The 12947-nt window shown below is 42.6% G+C and overlaps 1 protein-coding gene across 1 annotated transcript in view; it reads left to right on the forward strand.

Moving 5' to 3' along the window:
* The window catches only part of VPS13C (vacuolar protein sorting 13 homolog C), a 222088-nt gene that overhangs the window by 63166 nt on the left and 145975 nt on the right, over window positions 1–12947 (forward strand). The window contains exons 20-24 of the mRNA XM_060174401.1: window positions 869–1061; window positions 3320–3434; window positions 5273–5409; window positions 7821–7944; window positions 10907–11024. Of these exons, the coding sequence (XP_060030384.1) occupies window positions 869–1061; window positions 3320–3434; window positions 5273–5409; window positions 7821–7944; window positions 10907–11024 (687 nt within the window). The remainder of the gene's footprint in view (window positions 1–868; window positions 1062–3319; window positions 3435–5272; window positions 5410–7820; window positions 7945–10906; window positions 11025–12947) is intronic.

The following is a 12947-nucleotide window of genomic DNA, read 5'->3' on the forward strand; positions in this document are numbered from 1 at the left end:
AATTAAAAACAGCCTTATAGTGAAGACTACACAAGCTCAGCTGTGGAAGAGAATCCCTCGGGCATGAAGAAGTAGTAGTTAGAGTCGCTGAGTGGCTAGGACTGGGGGGGAGGGCAACGGTGAGGGAAGAGAGTGCACAGGGTGGCAGGGGAAGGAGGTGAGTGGGGAGGTGAGTTCCAGGAGTGAAGTGTAGCCCTTTTTTTCTTTTAATTTTATTTATTTTACTTTTGAGAGAGATGCAAAGAGAGGCATACACAGAGAGAAACACCAGAGCACTGCTCAGCTCTGGTTTATGGTGGTGCGGGGGATTGAACCTGGGATTTAGGAGCCTCAGGCATGAGAGTCTGTTTGCATAACCATTATGCTGTCTCCCCCACCCCTGTAGCCCATTTTTTTTAAAGTAATTTTTTTATTGTCTTTATTTATTGGATAGAGACAGCCAGAAATCGAGAGAGAAGGGGGAGATAGGGAGGGAGAGAGAAAAAGGGACACCTGCAGCCCTGCTTCACCACTTGCAAAGCTTTCCCCCTGCAGGTGGGGACCGGGGGCTTAAACCCGGGTCCTTGAGCATTGTAACAGGGGCAAGGGCGCTCAACCAGGTGCGCCACCACCCGGCCCCGAAGCGTAGCCTATTTTCATCCAGCATCAAGTCTTCTGAGTGAGCTTTTCATGCAGATGAAGGGTAGTTAAAAACAAGTGAAAACAAAGCCAGACTGCATTGAGCATTAAATGCCAAACCAAGGAGTTTAGACTTGTGCTTTTAGTAATGGACTCAAAGCGGGTTTTGGAAAGGAACACTGGTGTCTTAACCCCTTATATTACAGAGGATCTTATTTATGATATATCTGTTTTTCTTTCTGGAATATAGGGTGGCAGCAAAGTTAGAACACTGGTACATCACAGGCCTGAGGCAGCAGAACATCGTGCCATCACTTGTGGCTTCGATTGGTGATAGCTCATCATCCTTGCTTGAAATTGAATTTGAAACCAATCCGGAGAACAGTACCGCCAACCAGTCTCTGGCAGTTCAGTCCCAGCCTGTGGAGCTCATCTATGACGCTGTAAGTGCGAAGAGGAAGCCAGAGTTGGACAAGTCCACCTTCTTCTGACACACGGCTTTCTTGTCCTTTCTCATATTTAACACGTTAGCAGCTGTGTTCACTAACATTTTTCTTGTTTTAAAAGCAGCACATATCAGACAGCTTTGATCCCCCCATGCTACAGACACTTTCTATTGCAAGGCAAATTTATTTTTATCTCCAGTTTTTTTTTTTATTATCATTGTTTCTTCTCCCTGCAGGGTTACTGCTGGGGCACCAGGCATCTCATAATGATTGCACTGTTCTGGGCAGACCCTCTCCTCTCCTCCCCTCCCCTCCCCCCCTCCCCTCCCCTCCCCTCTCTCCTTCCCTTTCCCTCCTTCCTCCTTCTATATAGAGGTTGAGAGACAGAGAAGGGGTGAGAGAAGAGGAAAAAGACTTAAGTGAAAAGGAAAGGCATGTCAGAGAGAGCGACAGAGAGACCATAGCACCGTTCCACCTCTGGTGAAGCTTCCCTCATGCAGGCAATTTCTTGTGATGGCCAGGGGCTCGAACCAGGGCCTTCACACATGGTAAAGTGTGCACTCCTAACACATGGACTGTCTCCTGGCCACCTCTTAGATTAATTTTTTGTAAAGCCTAGTATATTGCTAAAAAAAAATCAATAAATAAAGCTATACTTATTACTAATCAATACCAGATAGTTACATACTGATTTTTTTTCTTTTCCCGTTTGTTGCCCCCTTTTTTTTTTTTATTGTTGTTGTAGTTATTGGTATTGTTGTTATTGATGTCATCCTTGTGAGATAGGACAGGGAGAAATGGAGAGAGGAAGGGAAGACAGAGGGGGAGAGAAAGATAAACACCTACAGACCTGCTTCACCGCCTGCCTGTATGAAGAGACTCCCCTGCAGGTGGGGAGCCGGGGGCTTGAACTGGGATCCTTTGCGCTTCACGCCACGTGCGCTTAACCCACTGCGCTACGGCCCGAACCCCCACACACTGTTTTTTTGTTCTTCTTACTTCAGTTCCTTTTTGCTTTTTCTTCCAGTTTCCTCAATATTAGGTACAAATTCAAAGGACTTTGGGAAGAATTAAAATAATTCTAAATGCTGTTTGCATGAGGAAAAAAAGCATCAGAGGGCTGGGCTGTGGCACATTTTGTAGAGGGCATATGTTACAGTGCTCAAGGACCCAGGTGTAAGTCTTTCTCTCTCTCTCACCCCACCCCAATTTCTCTCAGAGAGAGAGAGAAGCCTTTAGGCGCTATTGAATATGTTGGTTGATGTTCTGCACCTGTGGCTCCATTTTTTATTTATGTTCTGTTAAGTCATCTCGAGCAGGACTGTGGGATGGAATAGGCATGGCTCATGTCTCATTGCATTCCTCGTGGGTTGGCCCCAATCTGTTGTTGATTTCCCTGAATTATTTTTACTGTGTAGTTTAGAAGTGGATTTATGCAGTGGGTGGGAGACATTATTATGTAAAGATTCCAGAAGACATTGTCGCCTCTGATTGAAAAAAAAATTCAAATTGTAATAAACTGCATATAATTTGTCATCTTAGCCATTGTCAGCCAAGTGTACTGTTCTCTACACAACGTTGAGTTCACATAGTTGTACTCCCAAACTCCAGAACTCATTCCAACTTGAGGATTTTCTAATTCTTTTTAAAATTTATTTACTTGACAGTGACAGACAGAACTTGAGAAGGAAGGGGAAGAGAAGAAGAGAGACAGAGAGACACCTGCAGGCCTGTTTGACCGCTTGCAAAGCTTTCCCCCTGCAGATGAGGCTTGGGGGCTTGAACCTGGGTCTTTGTGCCCTGTGATATGTGAGCTCAACCAGGTGCACCACCGCCCGTCCCTCCTCCCCCAGGGTTTTTTCATTCTTGAAGCTCAAGTTTTGAATGTAGGCAAGGACTAAGCGGCTTTCCTCTGCTCTGAACTCCAAAGTGCAAGGGAATTCAACTGTGCTGTAGAAATTTGACCTCTGCTTTCTGAGCAGCCAGAAGATTAGCCTGAAAGAAACATTTCTAGACCCATCAGCGTCATCCTAGAAACCAGGACACATATACATTTGTTGTCTCTCTAATCTGTTTTCTCAGACTCATCCTTTTTTCCCTCTTTTCAGGTTCTTATTCTAGAGGATGATGCCACAGAGCTGAATATCTTTGAAGGTTTCAAAGCCACCGTTGTTTAAAACCTGTCCAAACCTATCATCTTACAGGGTGGGAATTATAGTGTGTCTAGCTTACTTCTGTTTTCAATTATTTTGCAGAAAACCATCAATGCAGTGGTTGAGTTCTTTAAGTCCAATAAGGGATTAGATCTTGAGCAGATAACATCAGCGACACTGATGAAGCTGGAAGAAATCAAAGAGAAAACAGCTACAGGTAAAGAACTTGACTTGCATATACATCACTTCTCAACAATGTGGCTATTGCAATGGAAAGGTTGCATTTTAAAATACTGGATTATTGGAAAAGTCATGACTCATTTTTCTATGCAAAAATGCATCATGACTCTCAAGGACAACCCAAAAGTAGAGGTACCTTATTGCTATTTTACCTTTTTTTACTTAAAAAAATTTTATTATTATTATTTATTTTCCCCTTTTGTTGCCCTTTGTTGTTTTATTGTTGTTGTAGTTATTCTTGTTGATGTCATCGTCGTTGTTGGATAGTACAGAGAGAAATGGAGAGAGGAGGGGAAGACAGAGGGGGGAGAGAAAGACAGACACCTGCAGACCTGCTTCACCGCCCGTGAAGCGACTCTCCTGCAGGTGGGAAGCCAGGGGCTCGAATAGGGATCCCTATGCCAGTCCTTGCACTTTGTGCCTCGTGCACTTAACCCGCTGCGCTACCGCCTGATCCCTTTATTGCTATTTTAAAAAAATATTTTGTATTTATAGAACAGAGACTGAGAGAAATTGAGAGGGTAGGGGGAGGTAGAGAGGTAGAGAGACACAGAGACGCCTGCAGCCCTGCTTCACCCCTTATTGCTATTTGTTTTTCTGTTCGTCTTAAGTTTGGTTTGTAAGCGTAGTGGAGTTGTACTGCTCGTGCACAGCTTACTTGGAGTCCAAAATTATCTGCTAGCGGTGCAAATGAGTGTGACATGGCTCCAAGATTAGCTTCCTGCCGTTATCCCCCAGTCTTGTCTCTGAGTAAACTTGAGATGGAAAACATGGCTGCATCTCTGTCCTTAAGCTGTTCACCATGCTGTGTGTGAATCTAGTGCTAAAGGGCCAGGCTTTTGTACAGCACGGCCTCTAAACCCCAACCAACCGCTTCATCTGGCTGGTTAATTTAAACAACAACAACAACAACAAAAACAAATAAGCCATTATTCTCTTTTCCCTATTTTTTTTCCACTCGAAAAAGATTTTTATTGTAATTTATTTATTTAAAATACTGTTTTTATTTATTTGATAGAGACAGCCAGATATTGAGGAGGAAGTGGGAACTAGACAGGAAAAGAGACAGCGACACCACGGCCCTGCTCCACCACTCGTGAAGCTTCCCCCCTGCAGGTGGGGACCAGGGATTTGAACCCAGAACCTTGCTCATTGTAATATGTGCGCTTAACCAGATGCACCACCACCCAACCCCTAAAAAAGATATTTATTTATTCGAGTGGAGACAGAAACTGAAAGGGAAGGGGAGTATGGGGGGGAGAAGGTAGACAGAGAGATACCCACAGCACTGCTTCACCACTTATTAAGCTTTCCCCGTACAGGTGGCTTGAACATGGGTCCTTGTACATTGTAACCTGTGCACTAAACCACATGCAACCACCACCTAGCTGGCCCCTTCTTCCACTTGTTAAGAGGTAGAGAGACAGAGAGCGAGAAAGATGTAGGAGATACATGGCTCCGCTGATCATAAAGCTTCCTTCCTGCATGTGGGGTCTAAGGGCTTTGAACCTGGGTCCTTTGCATGGTAGTGTGCGTGCTCCAGAGTCCATCCCTCCCCAGATACTGAATTCATCAACTATGAAGAAAACGCTAGCCATGTAGGATGCACTGTCCTATAGGATATGACGATGTCCCATCGGTCACATGTTGCTTCAGCTTAATTCTGAACTGCCACTATCACCTTGCGACAAGTAGTGGTCCTCCTTTATGGCTCATTTCCAGTAAAATGCTTGTGGTGGTTGTTAACTGATTATATATTTTCACTTGACCATCTAATTTTTCTCTCTCCTCTTTTTTATATTTTTTTATTTTTAGGACTTACACATATTATTGAAACTCGGAAAGTTCTTGATTTAAGAATAAACCTCAAACCTTCTTATCTAATAGTTCCAAAGACAGGTTTCCATCATGGAAAGTCAGATCTTCTCATCTTGGATTTCGGTACATTTCAGGTGGGTCTAGCTGTCTTTTCTTTCTGTAACCTTTGCCTGTTGAGTTTGCATAGTGATTGAATTACTTGTTTTTTTTTTTTTTTTTTTTTCCAGAGGGTTAAATTAGCTTTAACCAAGACTTATTTCTTCTTAATGCTTTTCCAAGACTAGCTCATTAAGATACGTGTGTGTGTATGTGTGTGTGTATGTGTGTGTGTAATTTTGACTATTAAGAATCTATGATTCTCTGTAGCACATGATAATTTGACTCTGAGAGCTGGACTATTATTTTTTCCCAACTGGAGTGAAAATCTCCTAGTTTTCAAATACTCCTGGCTTTCTAGAATTTAATTATAGAATATTAGTTGTTAGCCATTTTGACAACAGGAAATTATATACACGGGGTGTGCGTGTGTGTGTATGTGTGTGTGTGTGTGTGTGTGTGTTCACTGCTCTGGCCTAAAGAGTTAGAGGCAGCTAGATAGAGAGACCGAGATTGAGGTAGATCAACCTAGAGAGACATCACAGCACTGAACCCTCCTCTGGTACCAGGACCCCACCAGGCTCCACAAGGCATGTGCCCAGCCTGGTAAACTCTCTCTCGGGCCCTGGGTGCTTGTCTGATAAATTACTGTCAGCAGCCAAGGAGAACAGTAGAACCCATAAGATGTGGACATGGCTGCTCTTCGAAAGCCAAGCGTCGGAGAAATAGTAAAGAGTTTGAAATCTAGACTCCGCCTTGAGCTGCCTTCCTTTGGGAAGACAGGAAAGAAGTGGAGACTGACACTGAATGCCGAGGCCTGATACTGTGGTGTGGCAGAAGAAGGAGCAGGCCCTGTTATTTGACGGTAGAGAATTCAGGGCAGATAACAGGGTTGCTGAGCCTCAGGTGGTCAGAACTCATGATACCAGAAAGTGTTGCTTGTCTAGACAGTTTGAAGAAGACAGCTGTGTACCTGGTATGCTAATTAATCCATGCAATTCTGCTGAGCATCTACGAACCCAAACGTTTTTTCTTCTTAAATTTTTTTATAAAAAGGAAACACTGATAAGACCATAGGATAAGAGGGGTACAACTCCACACAGTTCCTACCACCAGAGCTCCGTATCCCATCCCCTCCCTTGATAGCTTTCCTATTCTTTATCCCTCTGGGAGTATGGACCCAAGGTCATTATGAGATGAAGAAGGTGGAAGGTCTGGTTTCTGTAATTGCTTCCCCGCTGAACATGGGCGTTGACAGGTTGATCCATACTCCCAGCCTGTCTCTCTCTTTCTCTAGTGGGGCAGGGCTCCGGAGAAGTGGAGCTCCAGGACACATTGGTGGGGTTGTCTGCCCAGGGAAGTCGGTTGGCATCATGGTAGCATCTGGAACCTGGTAGCTGAAAAAGAGTTAACATATAAAGCCAAACAAATTGTTGGCTAATCATGAATCTAAAGGCTGGAATAGTTAAGATGAAGAATTGGGAGGACCTTGCTCTTAATGTAGATCAACAATGGTAGAGAATGTTCCATCCTCCAAAGGGATGCTGGACAACATACTCTGTGCTCCACCTGAGGAAGATGGGTCCTGAAATTGGGAGGAAACATTCCTGCTCATGACCACAGAATGTGAGCTCAGATCTACAGGGATGCAGAGGTCACAGAGGCTCCTAAGCTAAATATGGGCCCCAGATCACATCAAACTAATGGGGTTTACAGTCAACAATATTTATATCCCTTTCCCTTATTTGGGAGCTACTCTCTTCCCTGATCCAGCTTTCTGGTCCTTTTTCTAGCCATGACATCATCTCCCCAGACAATAACTTGGAACCCAAACATCTTAAGAATGTATGTTGAAATACTTTATTTCTAGGAAAACCCTCACAAAGAATATTAAAAATTAAGCAAAAAGAATTTTTTAAATTTTATTTATTTATTGTTATTTTTTATTTCTTTATTGGGGAAGTACTGTTTCACATTCGACAGTAAATACAATTCTTTGTACATGCATAACATTTCCCCGTTTTCCATATAATAGTACAACCCCCATGAGGTCCTCTGTCATCCTTTTTGGACCTGTATTCTCCACCTCCCCCCCCCCCCCGACTCACCCCAGAGTCTTTTACTTTGGTGCAGTACACCAATTCCAGTTCAGGTTCTACTTGTGTTTTCTCTTCTGATCTTGTTTTTCAACTTCTGCCTGAGAGTGAGATCATCCCATATTCATCCTTCTGCTTCTGACTTATTTCAGTTACCATGATTTCTTCAAGCTCCATCTAAGATGGGCTGAAAACTGTGAAGTCACCATTTTTAATTGCTGAGTAGTATTCTATTGAATTTATCAATGAACTGTGTTCATATTTTAGCTATATACAATTAAATTATATTATTGACATATGTACTTTAGTCATAAGAAATTAAAGCTTTTTTGTTTGTTCATATCCCTCTTCAGCTTAATAGCAAAGACCAAGGTATACAGAAGACTAATAATTCATCTCTCGACGAAATAATGGATAAGGCTTATGACAAGTTTGATGTGGAAATTAAAAATGTGCAGCTTCTCTTTGCAAGAGCAGGTAACGGATGTTCAGTTGTTAGGACTTTGGAACTCTTTTGAGCAGCTTTGGTGAATATTAACAGGTACATTCCGATATATTTCAACCATGACAGCAGTTTTGGACACAGGCTGTATGGGTCCTTTAAAGGAATCTAATAGCAGTTCCTGTGTGCAATCGCTCTTGCTTTATTTTTTATTGTTGTAGTTATTATTGTTGTTGGATAATGAGAGAAATGGAGAGAGGAGGGGAAGACAGAGAGGGGGAGAGAAAGACAGACACCTGCAGACCTGCTTTACCGCCTGTGAAGCGACTCCCCTGCAGGTGGGGAAACAGGGCTCGAACTGGGATCCTTCAGCTGGTCCTTGCGCTTTGTGCCACCTGGGCTTAACCCGCTGCGCTACTGCCCGACTCCCCGGGCCATTCATTTTAACGTACTTAGCAGCATCTGAGTCTAGCTGTGGCTTGTTTTGTAATGCGACTGTGAAACATGACAAAACATAGAGATTGGCTCAATTTTTTTTTTCTTTTCCCCCAATGCAATTTCAGGCGTCTCAGTGTGATCTTCCCTTGGTGCCTTTACTTTTTTTTTTTTTTTTTTTAAACTATTTTGCTACCTCAGTCGGCCTACTCTTTATTTTAGCACTATTGCATTACTTACTGGGCTGTCAGAAAAACTATGACACGTTTTCACATAGGAAAAAAAAATCAGAAAATCATGCCACAATGTTTTGGACAAACCAGTAGTCTCATAGTTTATCTTAAAAGTGTAGATCGTCTCTTACTTGTAAAGAGAATTGGTTTGATTATTTCCACAAAGTTCTGGTCTTTCCAGCTGTGTTAGTGAAAATTGCAGATTCTCTGTCTTTCTTTTGTTTCTGGAAGCACAAAGTATTTGTTAGATATTTATGGTCGATCACATTGCCCTGTGCTGAGGACAAATATATACTCTAGTAGGAGCAGTGAGATTTATTAATGTGTAAATAAATTATTAAAATGTGAACAACAACAACCTGTTCTCTGCTCAATTATCATGTATTAAGAGTCTTAATTCCTGGAGGGGGAAGTATTACCAAGCCTATGAAATCTGTCCTTTTCCTTTGTATGTACTGAGCAGTTGTTCAGATTCTAAGTTATTATAAATTATTATGTGTAGAAAAGCAATTAGTGAGTCGGGCTGTAGCGCAGCTGGCTAAGAGCACGTGGCATGAAGCGCAAGGACCGGCATAAGGATCCAGGCTCGAGACCCCGGCTGAGGGAAGTCGCTGCACAGGCGGTGAAGCAGGTCTGCAGGTGTCTCTCTTTCTCTCTCCCTCTCTGTCTTCCTCTCTTCTCTCCATTTCTCTTTGTCCTCTCCCACAACAAATGACATCAACAATAACAATAATAACCACAACAAGGCTACAACAAGGGCAACAAAAGGGGGAAAAATAAAATAAGATAAAATAAAATAAAATAAAATAAAATAAAATAGTGGCCTCCAGGAGCAGTGGATTCATGGTGCAGGCATTGAGCCCCAGCAATAACCCTGGAGGCAAAAAAAAAAGCAATTACGGGAGTTGAATGGTAGCTCAGCCAGTTAAGCATAGGTGACGCAAAGCACAAGGACCGGCGTAAGGATCCCTGTTCGAGCCCCTGGTTCCCCACCTGTAGGGGAGTCGCTTCATAGGCGGTGAAGCGGGTCTGCAGGTGTCTGTCTTTCTCTCCCCCTCTCTGTCTTCCCCTCCTCTCTCCATTTCTCTCTGTCCTATCCAACAAAAGCAACAACAATGATAAAGCAACAAGGGCAACAAAAGGGGATAAATATCTATATGTGAAAGAAAAGCAGTTACAGTCTTCTGTTCTAAGATCTGTCATAGCAGAACTCGTTTTGTTTTAACATTTATTTATTTATTAGATAGAGACATAAAGGAACTGAGAAGGGAGGGGGAGATAGAGAGGGAAAGAGACAGAGAGACACCTGCAGCCCTGCTTCACTACTCGGGAAGCTTTCCCCCTACAGGTGGGGACCAGGGGCTTGAACCTGGCTTCTTGTGTATAGTCATGTGTGTGCTTAACCAGGTGCACCACCACCTGCCCCCCTCATTTTGCTTTAGAATTATGCGTTAAACTTCTACAGTTGTACCCAAGAACTTCATAATCATAATCCTTGATGATAATTTTGAAATCTGGACTCTTCCTGTTTACCATAACATAAAAGTTATGTAATCATGTTCCAAGTAGATATTTGTTTTAAAATGAATATTTTTTTAACCTAGGTAATTGACTGTTAAAAGTTTTACTTTGCCTTTATTTTTAAATTTTTGTTGTTATTATCTTTGATTTTATTTATTGGATAGAGACAGAAACAGAGAGGAAAGGGGGTGATTGAGAGATAGAGAGACACCTGCACCACTAATTCAGCACTCAGGAAGCTTTCCCCCTGCAGGTGGACTGGGGTCTCAGACCTGGGTCCTTGTGCATCATAACATGTGTGCTCAGCCAGGTGTGCCACCACCTGGCCCATGCTTTTAATCTTTATGACAGAGAGAGACAAGAGGGAAGGGGGGGGCTGGAGAACCAGTCTGTCAAACATTGTGTTCAGGGTTTGAAAAGCATGTTGTCTACCACTGAGCTACTTCCCCAAACTCCCAAATAGACACTTAGAAGTTTTTTTTTATACAGTGCTCAAGGACACAGGTTCAAGTCCCTCATCCCCACCTGCAGGGGAGAAGCTTCACGAGTGGTGAAGCAGTGCTGCAGGTGTCTCTCTCTGTCTCTCTCCCTCTCTATCTCCCTGCTCCTGTCTCAATTTCTCTCTTATCCAGGAAATAATAAAAAAGGGAAAAAAAAGAAATCTTTTTATATTTGTCTCGAGCACTTGTCCATCTGTGTTTAAAATATGGTACTTAACTTGCACGATAAGCCAGAAGTTGATAGTCTCGGTGTATGTTTAACATCTGATGATCTACACAGAATTTAATGCAAATAAATTTTCTTAAAGCGGAAGACTGGAAAAAATGTCGATTTCAGCACCCGTCAACGATGCATATCCTGCAGCCCATGGATATTCATGTTGTGCTGGCCAAGGCGATGGTGGAAAAAGACGTTAGAATGGCAAGGTAACGTGAAGTTCCTTCAGACTATAAATTCCACCCAGTGTGGTGTGTCTTTATCAAGAACCCGATTTTTAAAGAAGAGCTAGATATCTCACAGACGTAAACACGATGATCTTACAGCAGAAACACAGCGCTGAGAAAATATTTGTGTGAATTATCTATCACTCTCTTACTTAGGAAGACTTTTTTTTTTTTTTTTTTTTTTTTTTTTAACCAGAGCACTGCTCAGCTCTGGCTTATGCTGATGCTGGAGATTGAACCTGGAACCTTTGGTTGCTCAGGCATGAATGTCTTTCTGCATAATCATTATGCTTTCTCCCCCAGCCCTGGAAGACTTGATGTTTTGTGACAGTTCATCTTCCATCTTCTCAGTGCATCAAGTGAAAGGTTCAGTAATGATAAACATCTTCAACTGCTAGAACCTCTTCTGCTCTGCTTCGTTTTTTCCTGTTTGTTTATTTGAGGCCTAGTGGTTTACAGTATAGACTTTTAAGATTTTTTTTTCATGGCGGGGAGTAATAGTTTACAGTTCGATTTCTATAATAGAAACAGCCTAGGGGACCAGGTGAGCACACTTGTTGCCATATGAAAGGACCTGGGTTCGAGCCCCTGCCTTTAAGTTGCAGGGGGAAACTGGGTGGGTGGCGAAGTAGGTCTGAGGTGTCTCTGTCATTCCCTCTGTCGCCTCCTCTCTTCTCGGCTTCGCTCTGTCCTATCCAAATGAAAATAGAAAGGGAAAGAAAAAAAAAAAAAGGAAAACATCATTGCTGGGAGTGGTGGATTCATAGTGGTGGCACCGAGCCCCAGGGAAAACCCTGGTGGCAATTATAAGAAGAGAAGAGAAAAGAAACAGGTTATTCAGTTATCTATTTTTTTAAAAACTTTTTTTTTTGCCTTTTTTAAAATAATTTTTTAAATTTATTTTCCCTTTTTTGTTGCCTTTTTTATTGTTGTAGTTGTTGTTGTTGTTGGATAGGGCAGAGAGAAATGGAGAGAGGAGGGGAAGACAGAGAGAGGGAGAGAAAGATAGACACCTGCAGACCTGCTTCATCGCCTGTGAAGCGACTCTCCTGCAGGTGGGGAGCCGGGGGCTCAAACTGGGATCCTTAAGCCTGTCCATAAGCGCTTAACTCACCTTGCTACCGCCCGGCTCCCTATTTTATTTTATTTTATTTTATTTTTTTTTTTAGTAATCTTTGACAAGGAGAGAGAGAGAGAATATTTCAGGACCAACATTTTTGTTCAGAGAGACAGAGAAGAGACAACTCAGCACTGGAGCTGCCTCTGGTGCTGTAGCACTCTCATGTGGTGATGCGGTTTGAACCACACACGTGGCAAGGCACACGTGTTACCCAGTGAGCGGCTCTCTGGTCCCTTAAGTCATCTTTGGTAGTCTGTCTTCAAGGGAGGAATCTGTCTGTCTTAGTGGAGTTTAATGGGACAAAGCTATTCATAATGCTGTCATATTTTCTAAGGACCTTCAGGATCTGTAGTGAGGCTGTTACTCCTTTTATTGAAACTGGTGCTTTTAATTTTTCGGCCCGACTCAAGGCTTATCATCAGTTTTGTTGATCCTGTGTGAATGAATCAGATTTTGGTTTCAGAGTTTTCTCTATTGTGTTGACTTGCCTTTTTGATTCCCACTCTTGTGTTTTTCAACACTTTGTGTAAGAGTCATTGGCTTTTGATTCCTAGGTCCCTAAGGGCACAGTGAAACATGCAGAGGCACTGGAGTCCATGTATTTTCCTTGCAAAGCGGCTTTTCCCTACACCCCCTGAAGCTCTTCAGTTAGTAAGCCGAGGCATTTGTAAGACTTTCTTCATTCATTACCCATCTTTCAGGAGATGTTTGTTGACAGATATCCACTGTCGTTGAAACCATTTGCTGGTATATTTTATCCAGTTCTCTTCCTTTTTTTTTTTTTT

The sequence above is a fragment of the Erinaceus europaeus genome, chromosome 16, assembly GCF_950295315.1.
Source record: "Erinaceus europaeus chromosome 16, mEriEur2.1, whole genome shotgun sequence".
In the NCBI taxonomy this organism is placed as follows: Eukaryota; Metazoa; Chordata; class Mammalia; order Eulipotyphla; family Erinaceidae; genus Erinaceus; species Erinaceus europaeus.